Source organism: Ascaphus truei, chromosome 3, assembly GCF_040206685.1.
Source record: "Ascaphus truei isolate aAscTru1 chromosome 3, aAscTru1.hap1, whole genome shotgun sequence".
NCBI classification, from domain to species: domain Eukaryota; kingdom Metazoa; phylum Chordata; class Amphibia; order Anura; family Ascaphidae; genus Ascaphus; species Ascaphus truei.
This window is the reverse complement of record NC_134485.1, coordinates 270507333-270525751: the sequence shown is the minus strand read 5'-3', so window position 1 is coordinate 270525751 and position 18419 is coordinate 270507333. Positions and strand designations below refer to the sequence as shown.

At 47.4% G+C, this 18419-nt stretch overlaps 1 protein-coding gene across 6 annotated transcripts in view; it reads left to right on the top strand.

Annotated features, from left to right (window-relative positions):
• Positions 1 to 18419, top strand: part of CLYBL (citramalyl-CoA lyase) — a 422234-nt gene that overhangs the window by 341302 nt on the left and 62513 nt on the right. For all 6 annotated transcript variants that reach the window (XR_012799903.1, XM_075590782.1, XM_075590781.1 and 3 more), the window contains one exon: positions 5085 to 5252. Coding sequence is in view for 5 of the 6 variants with exons in the window: in XM_075590782.1 (XP_075446897.1) it covers positions 5085 to 5252 (168 nt within the window). In the remaining variant the exon portion in view is untranslated. The remainder of the gene's footprint in view (positions 1 to 5084; positions 5253 to 18419) is intronic.

Below are 18419 nucleotides of genomic sequence, written 5' to 3'. Positions count from 1 at the left end.
GAACTGCTGGAGTCCTCAGAATATGACAGTCCTGGGTTCCTTGACCCATGAGCAGTTTCCAGGGCTAAGCCACACTCGGTTCCATTGCTGTGGTCATTTTTCAGTAAGATTTGTATCAGCTCTTCTTTATTTTTGCTCAGACTTTGGAGATCACGCTTCTCACACTGAGTCATCAGCGCCTCTTTCGTCTGGCGTCGGTATAAAGCAGCCATATTCACTACACTTACTCTAAATAAAAAGATAGCAAAGAAAAACAAGAGGGAAGGGTACGAAACTGTCCGCTTGATTATTTTATAAAAATATAGCACTGAGTAATAGCTTTGGGGTAATGAGCAGTGATTTCTTGCAAGACTCACACAGGTCAGTCACATTTTAGTGTTTCGTTTGTCCCACAGGCATAAGCGCAAATCACTAAAAAGGCCTCATATTAACAAATATAAAAATTGTTATCCCACCGCTGCCACAATTTGTCACGTATGGCACACCTGTGAGCATGTGACCTGCCTACGGGACAAAGGTTAATACACTGCTCGCAAGCGGTTCCACTTTTCACCTTTGCAAATGTCCCTGAAATAGAAATCCCTATACAGTACATCAGGGGTGCGCAAAGCTTTCAACTTGCGCAAATGCCTGCTTATCTCCTGGCTCACGCTCCCCTTTTCCTCGTCTCCAGCGTCAAATGACGTTGCGGAGGCATGTGACATCACGTTGCCATGGCAACGTTTCATGACCCGTGGCATCATTTGACGCCGGTTACCATGGCGACGAATCGCCGAAGATCAGGTAGGAGAAGCTGCAGAGGCCTCGCGCGGTCCCCCTGGCCTTTAATTTAAATGCCTTGGGGGACTGCATGGGACATCTGTAGCCGCCACACCCCTGTTAGAAATTCTCCAGCCCCCCCGGGGGCGTGCCCCCCACTTTGCGTACCCCTGCAGTACATAACCAAATGTCATAGGTTTTCTCCCAAAGAGGTCACTGGCGACGAAATGAGAAATCACATGTATGATCCAAAAACACATCTCTATTCAAATCTAATTTTCATAAACTTTGTTCAGACTTATATCCTATTTTTTTCCCATTGAAACAACATAAGCCCACCACTGTCGTAAATCAGCTGCGAGATTGACAGTTTTATAAGAGTAAAAAAACCCTGCTACAAACGATGTTTAAACCGTGCCTCAGTATATAACCTCACTCATAACTTCCCTTCTCTAATATTTAGACATACGTGAGTCATATTAATAGATTTAGACGGTCATGACAGACGTAACGAGACTAATCACGACCATCTTAATCCTAAATTTGAGTGACAAATGGATTTCTGTCCTTGGCACCTCTTACCCATGCGGTGTGTGGTGTCAGTATATGCCACTCTGTGCTATGAATACACACATGTAAATCTTGGCATGTACAGCAGATGACGTCACAGGATATTCTCATTTTTAATAAAGTCTTTCAACTGTGTGTCACCTCTCTCTGGAATACACCAGTAATTCTCCACAAACCTTGAGGCTTCTTTGAGGCTGACAGAATACTATCTGGTTAGCGTTTATGATCGTCTATACCCCACATATCACTTTTAATGGGCTATCCATGATAGACCCCCCAATTTAAGTTCTGTAAGGGTCCGGGAGTCACGCCGCCCTCGGCGTGCTCCCCACTCACCTGCAGCTCTGCCGGGTCCCCCCGCGGCACGCAGGCAGCCTCTCTCCAGAACGCCGATCGTAGCTCCACGTGGGCGCGCGCGCGCACGCCAAGGCTCTTCTTCTACTGTTGGGCCGGCGGGTATGCCCGGTCACGCGCTCGCAAGCGCAGTTACACGGAGGCGCGGCCACACGGAGGCGCACCCACCCCTTTAAGGCACAGCACCTCAAACTATTGCTGCAACTAAATGCAGCCTTACTACAGGGCTTTATGGCTCCTCCCCTGGGACTCATGCTGGACCTATCCCTGCCGTAGCCTGGCCCTTCCACACACCCCCACCTTGCTGCGCTGCCATTGGTCCCTCTCTCCTATATATACCCTACAGTGTCACTGACTCATTGGCTGAGCATAGAACCAGTTGTTCTCATCACTCTCTGCCCCCCTAGTCCTGTCTTGTCCTGTCTTGTTTTGCAGTCTTCCCCGTGTACCGAACCGGCTTCCCCTACGACTATCCGCACCTCTGGCATCCCGAACTTGGCGTACGGCAATACGACTCTCCGCACCTCTGGCACCCCGAACCCGGCAAACGGTAAACGATTACGTCCCTCTCTCTAACCCCGGACTTGGCGAACAGCACCCTCTACCATCCGTACCTCTCCTGCCCCGACTCGGACTCCCGGACCACTCTACTCTCAAGACGGGCCCTCGTGGCTGTGGGTGGCGTTATATCCTATCCCACCTCAGCACCGCGGTCCCGCCTCGTTTGTGGTGAGCTCGTCCTGACAAATTCTTTTTGAAGCCCCAAACAGACCCAGAAAATGTCCTGAACTTTACATTGTACTTCTAAACCCAAATATTTGCACCATTAAACCTTGAAGCACCAGATGGATTAAAATACATAATATATCATGATATTATCATGGCACTAGTCTTGGGAGTTGATTAGTGAGTGAAGTTGAGGGTTTCCCCTCTGGGCCGAGACGATGGATTCTTTCTGCCATTGAAGCCATTTTTTTGTTTGAGTTCCCAGAGGTCTTTTTCTTTTACTGTTTCTGATATGCAATTATTCTTAAATTGTTTCTTCTGCTTCTATATTCCAAGTCCTCAAGTTTGTCAGTCAGATAATGTGTGGATTTCAGAATTTTTTTAATTCTGTATTGCAATCTGGTTTTGTCCGTTTCACAATCTGCAGTGCGCTGTTTTACTTCCTCTATCCTTTTCATATGGAAGTTGAGTACAGCAAGAACAGATTCGATTTGATGGTTGAGTGTTTTTCATCTAGTAAGGGTGTGATGATTTTTGTGCTGTATCTTCTGCAGTGATATTATTAGAGAATCATTTTGAGATTGTGATAAGTGTTGGCTGTTTTCATCGTTCATTGTGAGTTGAGTCACTTTCTATTTATCCCCCTTCTCTCGCTAACTTTTATGCCTCATTGTGGGTCCAAGAACTTCTCCCTTTAACCCACGCAACCAGTAATGACTCCTCCGGGCTTCAGAGATTTTTATATTGCTTCAGGGAGGTTAGTATAGTTGATCTTTTGGAGTTGGAAGCATTTTGGGCTAGTGACTCATTATTTGAGTTACATTTCACTTCAGAACCATGGTTGTTTTGTGATGAATAGGAGAAGTGAAATGAGAGAAAAGGGACATAGCTGTACAATAATGCAATAAGTTGTTTGTGATGGTAGCATGTAGACGAGGAGCAGGTGCTGCAGGACGGCTGGTGCTATCAGTCAGTGATTTACGACATGAGAAAAAGACAATTTGATATCACCATGGTTCAAAACAGGTGAGAATTGTTAGTGATTTTCTTGAGAGAAAGGGACACACTGATGGTTCTGGAGTTCATCAAAGGTTAAAATATTCTGGCAGATTTCCAAGGTTATATATTTGGCTTTGATTAGCTACGTTTCCATACGTGGTGCAAAGTTGCAGGATGATCTGATGATGGACTACAGACGAAGGAGCAAGGATGAGAGATGGGTTGGGGGTAAGAGAAAGAGAGAGGTAAGGGAGAGAGAAAGGGGTAAGAGAGAGAGAGGTAAGAGAGGTAGAGAAGGGTAAGAGAGAGAGGGGGTGAGAGAGCAGGAGTAAGAGCGAGATGGAAGTAAGAGAGAGAGAGAAAGGGATGAGAGAGAGAGGGGGTGAGAGAGAGGGGTAAGAGAGAGAGAGAGAGAGAGGGGGTGAGAGAGAAGGAGTAAGAGAGAGATGGGGATGAGGGGGAGGGTAAGAGAGAGAGCGAGGGCAGGGTGAGAGAGAGAGAAAGCAGGGAGAGAGGGGTGAGAGAGGAGGGAGAAGGTTCTACGTTCACTCTTGCTGACCTGTCTTTTATATGGTGGTAGTTGATGTTTTTCCCTCCTCTCCAGGTTCAAGGACATGTTGGGCTGTTCTGTTTCCAAGGCTGAACACGCAGCCATGTCAGTTAGGCCTTGTCAGTGAGTAATAGGGCAGGGGCAGGCTTCAACTCACGGTTATCTTTGTTTGTTCAATAATGCTGTTCTTTGTTCACCCCCACGTGTGTGATAGTCCATTCCTGTGAATTCAGAAGGTACAGGACTGGGGGAGGTGGCACAGCCTATGATTTCAATAGGACCTTTGTGTCTCCACAATGTGGCCATGTGAGCTAGGTCACAAAATCGAATATTGTGCTGTTTAGCTGAAAGTTGTCCGATATGTTTCATTTTTGGATCAAAAATATCAACATTGTGTCAGCTTTCAGTTTTTGTATTTTGTGCTGCAGTTTAGGTGGTCATGCAGTAAGATTTTTTTGGATTAGTGTTTTTCTGCCAGTGAGCTTAAGCTCAACCCGGCCATCTTGATCAGGCTCCAAGCCACGCCCCCCTTTAACCCATTCTAAACTATTTAAAGAGGTAAACAATGGAGCTATTGAAATAACGGACAATGTATTTAAAATATACAGTGCTCTCTTTTTCAAGCTGTCATTGCTGGAGAAGCTGTCTATGTTCGAGGTTGGGCGTAGTGATGTGGAATTTTAGGTTTTTCTGTCCTCGTTATTCTTTATTAGCAAGTACAGTACATAAGAGTACAAGATATGTTGGTTACATTGTTTCATGTTTTTATTTTGTGTAATTAAGCCGAAAAAGAAAGCATCCAGACGACAGAAAATACAACTAAAACAGGATTACAGGATTTTGAATCTTATTTATTTGTTTTGACTATTAAAAAAAAATTATACTCTTGATTTAATGTGTGAATATGTTTCATGTCAATTTGAGACAGGTTTTTTTTGATAATTTTTCCATCTAAAGTATATGCTTTTAATGATCAAATCCAGTTAGCGAGTTTTACACTTTCAATTTAATATGTTGAATGGGATCCATGGTGTTAACATGTATTATGCCTTGTCCTGATTTTTTTTAAATGAATGTCAATTAGTTATTATAACACATATTACTGATATGTGTTTCAATATTACAGGTGCCACAAGTAGCAAAGAAACTCATGACCTGCTCTATGCCAGGCAGAAAATCATTGTTGTAGCAAAGGCGTTTGGATTACAAGCCATTGATCTTGTTTACATTGACTACAGAGATGGAGACGGGCTTCAGCGACAGTCAAGAGAAGGAGCCCTGATGGGATTCACTGGTATGTTTTCCTAATTATAAGAGCGAGATTTATTTTTAGGATTTGAGGAGTGACAGAAGCACAATAATGATGGTAATAATGGTAAACGCAGAAAAGGCAGTGCAACGTTGACAAAAATGGATATGAAAAATGACTATGCAAGAGTAGTGCAAATATGTTTAGGGTTTAATAAAGACAAACACAGTCATTATGGTTTAAGCCAGAAAAAGCAATGCAACTTTGACAATAATTAATTTAAAACATTTCCCAAGCAAGAATTGTGTGAATACCAATATTGCTTAACTTCTTTTTTTTTTTTTTTATTGCCAATTATGCAAAATGTGATATAATTGTAAATTATTATTTCAGTTGTATGGTGGGGGGGGAAACGAATTCAGAAAAGGAAGAAAGGCACACCAAGACATGATTCCTGTGGCTATCAGAGTGAGGGTGTGCTGTAAAAACAGTTTGAATAACACAAGATTTGGTAAACATTAAACAGATAGAGGCAGGAATAAATGTATTAAGCAAACCTGTGATTGATAATTTTGTCCCCGGAAGTTCCTGCCTCACCACATCTTGGGGACTGTTCCTCTGAATTTAGAAAAGTCCTGTGACATTGAAAGTCATCACCTTATTGCTGATAGTAATAATAATAATAATAATAATATTATTATTATTTGTAACCCTTTTAATGTGTGATCTGGAGGGGGGGTACTCTCCTTTACTGGTTACTCAGGTGTATTGGTGCTGAAACCTGCTGGTAACAGGAGGGCTGAAGGCTCCATGGTGGTGTGGGGAGAGCCAGGACAGGGACAGAGGGTGGGACAGGTTACCTTGTTCTGGTCATCTCTGGGTGGTGCAGCGCCTCCAGCCAGTAGGGATCCTCTGGGGTCTTCAGAGGAGGGACCCCCACTGACACTCTTCACATACCAGAGACAGAGTTCCACACAGCAGTTTCTTTCTGAAGTTTTATTGCAGCATATCATCACAGCATCAAAGCAGCACAGCATCACAGTCTGTAATAGCATATTCCTCTCTCTAGCTCAGTGCCCTGGCTAGCATCATGTCCTTCTTGGCCCCCCTCTTCCCTCCAACCCAGCATGGGTGGAGGGAGAGAGAGAGTTCCTGTAATTACTCCTCTCACTCAGTAGATCACAGACTCAACTGACTACTTAATTTAGGAGGTGTCTCAATTGGAACATCTCAGCGGAGTGTCTCTAACTTTGAATCATTACAAGACAAAGCCGGATACAGATTGGCCCACACACAGCCAATATCCACCCCTTTGATTGACAATCTCATGTTGCAAGGCCCGCCCTTGAATATTGCTACACATTCAAGGCTGAATACACATACAGACCTTTTGAAGGAATTAACCTTTCCACTGCCTGTTCTAACAGGACTGACAGAGGAAAAGCCCAGACAAAGAAGTAACTGCCGGGAAGCCATGTTACATTATCCCTCTGGTAAAACTCCAACCGTCCCGGCTTGGACTACAGCAGGTATAACCTTACCTTGCTGTGCAACATTTGTAAATTCAACATGAGCGGAAATGCAACACTGTACACTTCAGCTTACAGGACCGGCAATAACACTGCATAACACAGATACATGACATATCATGGAAACACAGTGAAGGAACAGAACATTTACTACCTCTGTAGTAAGAGTAATGCATTAATAATAATGAGCAGGTTCAGGCTTCCTGACCATTTTGCCATTGCCATCAGGTACTTTTACAGAGTAGCACCTGCGTTTTCTATACTCTGAAATATACTCCACCCTATCTAGGTAGATATCTCGGCCTATCATCCATAATTTTAATAGTTGTGGAGCTCTATCTAGATCCACATAAGCAGGGTCTTTAGCATAGGTCTCAAGGTGGGCAATAATGGCCTCTTTCACCCACTCTAGGCGGTGAGTTTCGACACTGCGCATCAATTTCTCAGGAAGATATGGAAACTCATACAGTATCCCATCTTCCTGAACCTGTGCACTATTACTCGAGCTGCACGGCTAAACTTTACCAGGCTTCTATCAGTTGCAGTGCCAGGTAGCACCCAGGAAAGAGGACAGTCCCACATAGGGGTTCCTTCTGCCTCCTCTCTAACAGGAGACAATACATTTTCAGATTTTGATAAGCACATTCCCTCATCATCAAAATCCCCCGACTGAACAGAACCCTCCAAAAGTGACACAGGCATATTGGTCAATAAATCATAGTGTTCATTTGGAGCCACGGGACTCACTGGTGTTAAAGTCCTGGGGGTCAGGGGTCGTATCCTGGGACTGGTGATGGACGGGGAGAGCGAGGTAGATGATACAGGGACTGGGGACGCCGGTGACAAGGGGGCCTCACCAAAGTCTCGAGGGGGCACATTCAGGGAACTCTCCCCGGGAGGAGCAATGGCACAGTCCTCGGTCAAGTTCAATTTGCCCCTCCCTTTGGCCTTAATGTAGCGGGCTACAGCCAGCTCTTGGGCCTGGCGAGCATCTCTGGCTTCCTTCCCCTCCCTACAGCGTAGGAGGAAAGGATCGTTAGAATCTTTAGCACTCACCGGAGCGGCCTCGATATCACTGGAGCTCACCCGGCTGGGCGACTTGCGGCCTTCTCGTCTCCCGGTGGTGGAGTAGCAACGGTGGAAGAGTGGATGCAGTCATCAGGGGTGGTGCCGGACGGCACTTCTCCCGTCAGTGGACCCTGCAACAGCATCTCGTCGTAGTGGCGTTCAGCAGCTTGCATGTAGGAGAGAGTGCGGGCCTCGCACATCTCCTGCTGACGCCGCAGGTACAGCTCCGCAGCTTTCTGAGCTTGATCCCAGTGGGGATCTGAAGAAAGGTCAAGTGACTCACCGCCATCGGCAGCACAAGTCTGGTCACAGCAACATCGGGTACGTGGGAGGTATCGGCCGATACCTCTGGGGTAGCTGGAACAGCCGGCTGGACGGAGGTTTCTTCCCTGTCGGAGCGGCTTACCGGAGCGGCAGTAGAACACACTTCACAGTATGGGCGTGAGGTAGTACCGCATGTCTCGGCGGCAGACCACTCAGCGCCGCTGGCTCAGGCGCAGACAAGGATGGCTCCGGAGATGGAGGAGGATCAGGTACTTGGTTGAAGGAGTTTACCCAGGCAGTGGGCCCAAGCAGGGAGCCTTCCTTCCGGCCGCCATGCCGGACGATGGGGAGGTCCATGCTGGACCTGTATGAGGGCTAAGTAGACACCACTTGCAGGTCTGGATAGAATAGTTCTTATAACATAGCGATATAATGGCGTGCAGCGTCGTCGGCAGAGACTTGAGCTAACTGGGACAACTTACGCACCAGGGTGTATAAGGTGCACAGCTCCCCAGTGCTCATTACAAGGTCGGGTTCGGCGGGGCCATCTATCCTAGCCCGCAGATAAGGCACACCACAAGCAGAGCAGCTTCCCAGCAGATGAAGCGAGCCGCCTGGGTAGTCACATAACGGGCAGATCCCGAGCAGTTGGTTCTCAGGGGAGTCCCTGATGAATAGGACTCCTCCGGTCAGTTCATAGATCTGTCCTTGGTTCTCCATAGTTATAGACAAGCAGACAACAGTAAAGGCACAACTGTTGTCTCTGGAGTGCACGTGTATCTGGCTCCTCACTTCCTGTGTGCCCCTTCAAGGCACACCCAGCTCCTCCCCCTGGTAAACAGTATAGTCCAATCCAGAGCAAGCAAAGGGGGAGGGATTTCAGTGGTTGCCGCTGTTTTCTGTAAACTGTTGAGCAGCAAAAGTTTGCAAGTGAAAGCAACTTTTGCAGAAGAGCACATGGCTTCCCTGGTAAGGCGGGAAGCGCCATCTTGAGATAGAATCAGAGTCCATGCGGCCCCAAGTGATCTGGAGCCGCGATTTTAACGCACAAAGTCCATCACCACGCGGTCTCCTTTAGAGCAAAAAACGCCATCCTGTGAGGACTTGTGAGACAGGCGTGACCCACTTTCTTCCATAAGGGGCCACACAAAGTAAAGCACAAATTCCTTTTTGCAGAGTACCACGCGCCCTGGGGTAGCTTCAGGGGGCGCCTCCCGAACCATTACAGCAATAGTCCTGTTATTGCCTGGGTGCACAGGGGTCTCTGATCTCACCGCAGAGGCCCTGTCCCCTCGCCAATACTTCGTTGGGGAGTAAAGAAAGGTATCCACACCCCCTGGTCCATAGCCTCCAGGGGGTCGCCCCAACTGCAGTGCCAGAGTTGGCCTGCAGGTTCCCTGGGGTAGCTTCAGGGACCCGTTATTCCCCATCCTTTTCCGGTTTACTCAGGGTGGCCAGGGTATCCACTCTCCCTGGGCCATAGCCCCCCCAGGGAGTCGCCCCAAAGCCTACTATGCCAGGAGGGCGTGTATGTGGGTATCCACGCTCCCTGGTCATAGCCCCCAGGGAGTCACCCCACATAGAAAAATGTCCTTTTCAGGGTGACCCCCTCCCTCGGGAAATTTCAGGGAGGGATCCCCTCTCTGCAAGGTCTGCAAGCTGCTGGCAAAGTCTCTGACACCGCTGCGTGGTTCACCTGCCTCTGGAAACCTGTCCCGTTGGTAAAGCCTCTCCTGTCCTGGGGAGCAGTTCATCTCAGCAGCGCCTCCTTTTATCCCATCCACCCATAAGTGATCTGGGGGGGTACTCTCCTTTACTGGTTACTCAGGTTATTGGTGCTGAAACCTGCTGGTAACAGGAGGGCTGAAGGCTCCGTGGTGGTGTGGAGAGAGCCAGGACAGGGACAGAGGGTGGGAAAGGTTACCTTGTTCTGGTCATCTCTGGGTGGTGCAGTGCCTCCAGCCAGTAGGGATCCTCTGGGGTCTTCAGAGGAGGGACCCCCACTGACACTCTTCACCTACCAGAGACAGAGTTCCACACAGCAGTGTCTTTCTGGAGTTTTATTGCAGCATCAGCACAGCATCACAGCAGCACAGTATCATCAGTCCTATCTCTCTAGCTCAGTGCCCTAGCTAGCATCATGTTCTTCTTGGCCCCCCTCTTCCCTCCAATCCAGCATGGGTGGAGGGAGAGAGAGAGTTCCTGTAATTACTCCTCTCATTCTGTAGATCACAGACTCAACTGACTACTTAATTTAGGAGTTGTGTCTCAATTGGAACATCTCAGGGGAGTGTCTCTAACTTTGAATCATTACAAGACAAAGCCGGATACAGATTGGCCCACACACAGCAGGGGGCGTTCCAACCAATATCCACCCCTTTGATTGACAACCTCATGTTGCAAGGCCCGCCATTGAATATTGCTACACATTCAAGGCTGGATACACATACAGACCTTTTGAAGGAATTAACCTTTCCACTGCCTGTTCTAACAGGACTGACAGAGGAAAAGCCCAGACAAAGAAGTAACTGCCGGGAGGCCATGTTACATTATTATTACATTTTACTCTTCGAAAGTCGCAAGAAAAGTGCCCATTTGAAGCCATCACATAAATGTTAAAGCAGCATTTTTATTACTTGAACCAGATAATCCCGTGGAGCTGCTTTGCTTTCCTCCAAACTCTGGGCCCCCTCTGGTTTCTGAGATATTTGTACATTTGTGTGCTGGTGTTTGACGCAATAAACGACAAATATGACTATGGAGTCACTGACAGAAAGCTTCAATGTCCCCTCCGGATGACATTGCAGCTTACTATTGGCCTGGGGTCCCCTGGAGGACTGGGGATCAACTCCAAGGGTAATGAGTGTACGTGTATCTATGATTGTATAGCTCTGTCCATGTACATAGATCTTCACTGCAGGAAAGACACAAGTTCAACACAATAGCATGGGATGTACTACTTAGTTGAAATAACATCACAGTAAACATTAGGAAACGGTGTAACTGTCCCACCAAACTTTCAATCTAGGTAGTATGTAGGGAGAATTTACAGAGACAGTAAGGGAACGTGTTATGAGAAGCGTGAATGTAAGGGGTGAGTACTTTGGAATTACTGAAATGCTTAGTTACAGTGGCGAAGATTGAGATGGGCCTGCATATTTGGGGATCTATCTGAAAGTGTTTCATAGAAGCTTTAACTGATTTCAAAGGCTCTATAGTCATGTGCCATTTTTAGGAATAAATATTTTTTGCTTACATAATAGATGCACATGACTGTACTGTACTGTTATGTTACATTCTGTTGGTTGGCAACCTGTTTTTTGTAACACAAGATGGATCGAAATACTTTGCTAAATTAGCACAGCACATGGTAGACCGATATGTGTGCAATAAATCCCTTAAAGGGGAAATCCCTCCTAGGACCAAAGTGAACTAATTTCAGTGACATTTTTAAGGCGTCTCATCTGGGTAATTAATCTGATACTATACATATTTTATATTTATTTTTCAAGTTAGAAGGGCTTTGATTTCCTCTGGTTTCTCCCTTGTGTGTGACGTTGCTGTGTGTTCAGCAAGTGCTTGTCCCCCCTCCAATTATTTTTATTGGTTCTCTGATAAGGACAGGATGGGATAAGGGTAAATAAAACAATTGATTGACAAGCACTTGCGCTTTCAGAGACCCCTAAGAAATTGCTGACCATGTGGGATTTCACCTTTAAGAGCTAAGACATTTAAGGCACAGTTTGCTAAAGCAGCGGTGCGCAAACTGGGGGGCGCGCCCCCCATGTGGGGGCGGGAGAATTTCTATGGGGGGTGAGGCGGTTACAGAGGCCCTGCGCTCTTCCCTACGGCATTTAAATTAAATGCCGGGGGAGGCATGAGGCCTCTGTAACTCACTTTCTTGCTGCCAGCCGGGTCTTCGACGACGCGTCGCCATGGCAACTCGGCGTCATGTGACGTCACGCGCCGCCATGGCAATGCGCGTCAAATGACGTGGCATCACATGACCCATGACGTAATTTGACGCCGAGCCATTGGCAGAGTGGGCGCAAATGCTGCAGCTCCCAAGAAGTTTGCGCACCGCTGTGCTAAAGTAGCTTACTATAGGTCAGGTCACACATGGTATTGGTCATGTCACTTAGCCACTAGAGCAGAGATACTCGGGCTCAGTCCTCGATAGGGCCGGTTCAGGTTCATTCAGTGCCCTAGGCAAACCGTCAGCCTCCCCCCCACACACACACAATTAACTTTTGGGGAAAAGAATTCTATCTAACTGAAAAATGTACATGTTACACCAATTTTTTTCTCTAATACACACTCTCTCCTCTCTCCCTGTCATTGTCTCTCCGCCCTCTCCCTGTCATTGTCTCTCCCCCTCCTGTCATTCTCCCTCCCCCTCCTGTCATTCTCCCTCCCCCTCCTGTCATTCTCTCTCCCCATCTCTCTCTGTCATTCTCTCTCCGCCTCCTGTCATTCTCTCTCCCCATCTCTCCCTGTCATTCTCCCTCCCCCTCCTGTCATTCTCTCTCCCCATCTCTCCCTGTCATTCTCCCTCCCCCTCCTGTCATTCTCTCTCCCCATCTCTCCCTGTCATTCTCCCTCCCCCTCCTGTCATTCTCTTTCCCCATCTCTCCCTGTCATTCTCTCTCCCCCCTCGCCCTGTCATTCTCTATCCCCCCTCTCCATGTCATTTCCTTCCCTCTTTCTATCTCCCCTCTCTCCCACATTCTCTCTCATCTCCCTCATTCTCCCTCCCCCCCTTTCCTGTCATTCTCTGTACGGCCCCATTCTTTCTCCCCTGGTCACTCTCTCCCCCCCCCCCCCCATCACTCTTTCTCCTCTCTCAGACACACAGACACACACAGAGACAGACACACCCACATCCACAGATACACAGACACACACAAAGATAAACACACACAGAGCCAGACACACACACACACACACACACGCAGAGGCAGACACACACGTACAGACACCCACACACAGATAGAAACAGACACACACACAGCGGCAGACACACATAGACACCTACACACACCAACACACACACACACACAGAGAGGCTCACAGACACAGACACACAGCCACAGACACACACCTATAGACACACACAGACAGACAGCCTTACCTCTCTATGGTCCACAGCTGCTTCCTCCTCTGCTGGGCCCCATACCCAGGCTCCTAACACCTCCTCCTGACTTGGCTGTATTACCCAGCAGCAGCCAATCAGGATGAAGGTAACTGCCCAGCCACCTAGGAACAGCCCTGCTCTCTCTCTACTCTGGGAAATCCCCCGCCCGTTAGCAAGCACTTCACCAAGCAAACTAGGCAACTGCTACCCCCAACATTTTTCCACCCTGGGCAGCCGCCTAGTTGGCCTAGTGGTTAAACCGGCCCTGGTACTCGAGGGCTACTAACAGTCTAGTTTTCATGATTTCTCTAATAACACATACTTAACTGTAGCCCCCATTGGGACTACTATTGAGTTAACGTGTTAATGGCTCTAACCGGTTAACTGTGTGGGCTCACACAGGGTAACACCCCGCTCCCCTCACATGGTATACAGTAACTTGGCAGAAAAGAGCCTCACTGTTAATAATGTGTAACCCATCCCTCCCTTACCTCCGCTGTTGCGGGGGATGTTGTGGAAGGTGTAGGGGGCGAAGGGATCACCGCGGCCCCCTCTGCAGGGCACCGCCATGGTTGGTTGCGCGTGCACTCCCGGAGGTTCGTGCATGCGCAGAGCGCAGTCAGCGGCCATTACAAGTCATGCATGCGCAGAACGCCATGCGCACGCGGCCCCAATGTAGTGAAGGCTCAGCGGGGACTACAAGCCCCATAGTGCTTAGGGGCTGCATACCACCTGACGCCAGGGAGCCAATAGACGGCTGTTTCCCCTGGAAGGGAAAGAGATAGATATTCGCGCGCTGGGAGTGCAGAGGTCAGTCGGGATCTGGACAGAGAAGGGTGTAGGTAGGGTCCAGGGAGCAGTGCTCCTTTGGACTAGGCCAGATACCCCCAAGGTCCCAGATAGATCCCCTGAATCCGAGTAGATACTGTGAGCATTGCATACTGTAGGGAAAGGCCTCAGATAGGGACCCTTTCACAGTAGTAATAGTGAGAGATGTGCGGCAGGACATTGCCTGAAGGAGAAGTGCGGCCTGTTGTATGGGAGCAGACCCAGACTCCTTGATAGAGACTATTTATAGGTGTACACTCCGACCGGAAGCCCCTCCAGAGGCATCCGCCTAACGATCCACCCAGAAAAGGAGCAGCAGATTGCGGCGCGGAACCATGTCGCTGATCCGAGGAGTTCTACTGTTGTCCTGGTCTGGACTAAGACCAGGAAGGTATTAACCATTAACCACGTGCACCAACGTGCCCCAACACAGGGAAGCTCGATATCCCACACTCACTCTTTGGGGGAGGGATAGCTGGTGGACACTCCCTGGTTAAGTGCCCAGGCACTCCAGAACTTTGAGGTTTACAGTCGGGAGTTGTGACTGTGGGGAGATACCTTACGGGGCTGTGTTATGTGGATGGTTTATAATCTGTGCATAGTAAATACTGTTATCATATACCTGTGTGTAATTACTGTGTGCATTGGTTCCGGTGAGGGGCTCCTCCCACCACGTTGGGATCCCTCGCCGGTGGAGGCGCTGCACCTAGGCGATGAATATACCCCAGGCTCCCAGTGTCGGAGGCTCAGGCCTCTTGTTAGCTGAACAGGTGACAGCAGCACAGGTAGTTTCAGTACTCAGGGGGTACAAGCGTTACAAATGTAAATATGTTCCCTTGAATAGATATGTGTACAGAGATTGATTTGTCTGTCCCTGTTCATTGTTTTATAGTTAGGGAAAGTGCCCTACCCATATATCGTCCGTAGCAATGGCTATGGTGAACCCATTTGTTCATATACGAGGAAGCCTAGGCCCAAAAGAGTTAACCCAAAGAGAAACAAGCCTCAGTACCTCTCTAGCGTATTAAAATGAATGTACCTAGGGAAGAAGCAAATAATACAAACACTGTAAATATATCAGAACTGTGAATAGAGTGGTGTGTCTAAGACTGAAGAGCCTTAACAACGGCTGTTAATAAAGCTTCTGTTTGTACTATAAAAGTTACTGGCGCCCCTCATTATGCCCTCAGTATATCTACGCCGAGCCTGTGCAGATCCAGCACCCTGACACGGTATGAGAGACTGAGCAAAGCCATGTGTATAGTCAACTGATGTATTGTAAACTCCTTAAGAGCCGGACACGGAGGGTTACACAACCAATGAACAATCCATGACATCATTATTACTAACCTACCCTGGAAGCCTTTTTAGTTGGAACTTGTGCATCCCGGTGCTAGCACCTGCTCCTTACTTCATTTAAGGATGCAGTCCCACTCGACAACATATTTTGGCATTCCAATAAACTGGGCACTTTCAGCCATGTAGTACTTTCTATGTTATTCCTTACAGTTGTTTCATAGTTTTAGATATGTTCATTAAGTTAAAAGGTTTAAGCCTGAAAGCCTAACTGTGAGAGCGCAATAATAATTGTCATATGTAATGCAGCACAATTTGCTTGGAGGCAAGCTATTGTCTCATACTCAACTGTGGGATTAATGTAGCAGAAACCCCACACTTCTAGTGAATATGACTTCAAAGTTTTAACTGTTTGAGCACTGACAATATTTGTTTATAAACCTAGACAAATCATATACGCTCTTTTTTGGCAGCAGAACCTGTAGATTATAAAAGTACCCATGGTTTAATGTTATTTTCTCACATTTTACGAAAATTTCAGTCCAAATGCTTGCTTTAAAAAAAAAATTATTATTAAACTCAAGTGAAAATAAATTTGTATAAATCCTTCAATCAATGTCACATTTACACAATATATATAAAATTATGTTTTCCACTCTTTAAGCCATCAGAACTTCTAAGCACATTATTTGTAAAGAAGTGTTTCAGCAGTATAAAAGCATGGCAAACAGTGACAAACACATCTAACGGTGACAATAACAATATGCTTTCCTGAAACGTGTAGCCCTTCTTCCCCCAGACTAAAGACACTACCGGTACTGCCGTTACCTGTTGGCTCACAGAGGACCTAAGCCTCCGCCACTGGGAGCCTGGGGTGGTATAATTATTGTCTCGGTGCAGCGCCTCCACCTGCGAGGGATCCCAGCATAGCGGGAGGAGCCCCTCACAGGAACCAATAGTAATAGCAAAGACACACGGTATGTAATAACAGCCTTTACTGAACGCACATATACATAACACTACCACACAGTATAGTGAACACCCCAACCCAGTACCACCAGTGTGTGTCCCCAAGTACATTGGGTGCCAGGCACCAATACCTTGATGTCCCTTTCCCAATGTCAAGGTCCACCCAAACCGTAGAAGATAGCGCTAACCCGTGAAGTGTTGGTGCACTTAGTTGGGTACCTGCCCGGGTTCTAGCACCCGGGTAATGCGATGAAGAAGGGGATCCATCTGATCTAGCGTTGTCCCAAAGGCGTCAGCCTCCGTGTGGGGTGAATTCCGGCGTGGATAATATCACCAGAGTCTCTTGCAATGGAGATGGTCTGGTCCCAGACCACAGGCCGCAGTCACGGCATGGCGTCTCACCGGTGCTGTACTTGCCTATAAGCAGCTACTGGGGAAAGGTCCCTAACTATGAGCTTTCCCTCTAGCATCTACAACCTACTGTGAGTCGGGGCCTAGCTGGGACCTAAATGGGGGAGATCTGGCCTAGTCCAGGGAAGCACTGCTCCGTGGACACTACCTGCTCCGTTGAGGTCCCTCTTTCGACTGGTGTGGTGTCCTGAGAGCGCCAAATGTATCCTTCTGCCTGCCGAGATCCTAGCAGCCCTATTGGCTGTGCTTGCCAATGTGTGGTGCAGCCCCTGGGGCTGCTGAGAATTGCAGTTCCCCTGCGGAGCTTTCAGTGTAATGGCCGCCGCTATACTAGCTCCTGCGCATGCGCGAGGTGGAGCAAGATGGCCACCGCAACTTGGAATCTCCTCTGCGCATGTGTGAGTGCGTCTGCGCATGCGCGGCCAATTCAACATGGTGGCCCCCACGGTCGGATGTGCCGCAAACCTCCCGGAGACCCTGTCGTCCAGCGAAACCTCCCTGCACCTCCCTGCCTAGCCGCGCTCTCCCCAGCTGCAGCGGGGGTAAGGGGAAAGCTTAGGAGAGCCCTGCGGGGGACCTGGCTACACATGAATCAAATATTACATTATAATAATGCATATCTTTTGTAAAACTAGGATTAACCAGGCTTCTAACTTCAGTGGGGTTCATTTATCTCAAAAGTAATACTACTCGTAGGACCTTCCCAAAGGCAACTTGCACAAAATCACAATTAAAGTCTTTTGTAATTTTAGGATTTTTAATTTTTTTAGAGTAAATAAAAATATCACAATGCTTCCACTGCAGTGAGGGATTCTGGGAAATGACATGCAAATGAGCACACAGTGTCACCTTTTGCTTCTTGTCCAATTTAACATGGACCCCTATAAGCTTATGCCTGCCACATTACACAACTTTTCAGCACAGCCTGTGTTAAAGAAGTGCATAGCCAGCAACCCTACTCACAGACATCTGTTTCAATCTTGTGGGGATCATTAGTGTGAGGTTTTTTTTTTTGTTTTTTTTCGTGGAATAGTTCTTCAAAATAGAAATCACCTGATGTATACCAGAGTCAAATATTATCATAATAATACTAACTTTATTTCATATAGCGCTTTTCTCCCAATAGGGAGAAGGTGTGACTCAGTGAGTAAAGACACTGACTGGCACTGAGTTTGAAGCAGGGGAACCTGGTCGGCCAGTGTCGGCTCCTTGTGACCTTGGACAAGTCACTTTATCTCCCTGTGCCTCAGGCACCAAAAACATAGATTGTAATCTCCACCGGGCAGGGACCTGTTCCTGCAAAATGTCTCTGTAAAGCGCTACGTATAACTAGCAGCGCTATTCAAGAACATGCTATTATTATTATTATTATGACACAAAGCTCAAAGTGTATATACAGAAGATGTGACTATGTTTGTAATGCACCTGACAGGGTGCAGGCAATGATACGATCTGTATACCTATGGTTATGGGTGTCAGATTTGCCTTGTTAAGATAAGAAATCTGAACAGCAGATAACTAATGGGAGTAATCGAGGTAAAACAGATACATTTGTATTCTGATCTTCTGAAAATGCACAGAAAAACATTGCATGCAGGCAGGTGGTGCACAGAGGAGAGTGGTAGCAGGTCACACAACACTTGGAGGGGCAGTGATACATAATGTGTGGCTGGTTTATATTGCGTGGTGACTTCAGTGTGTGAAGAGTATAAG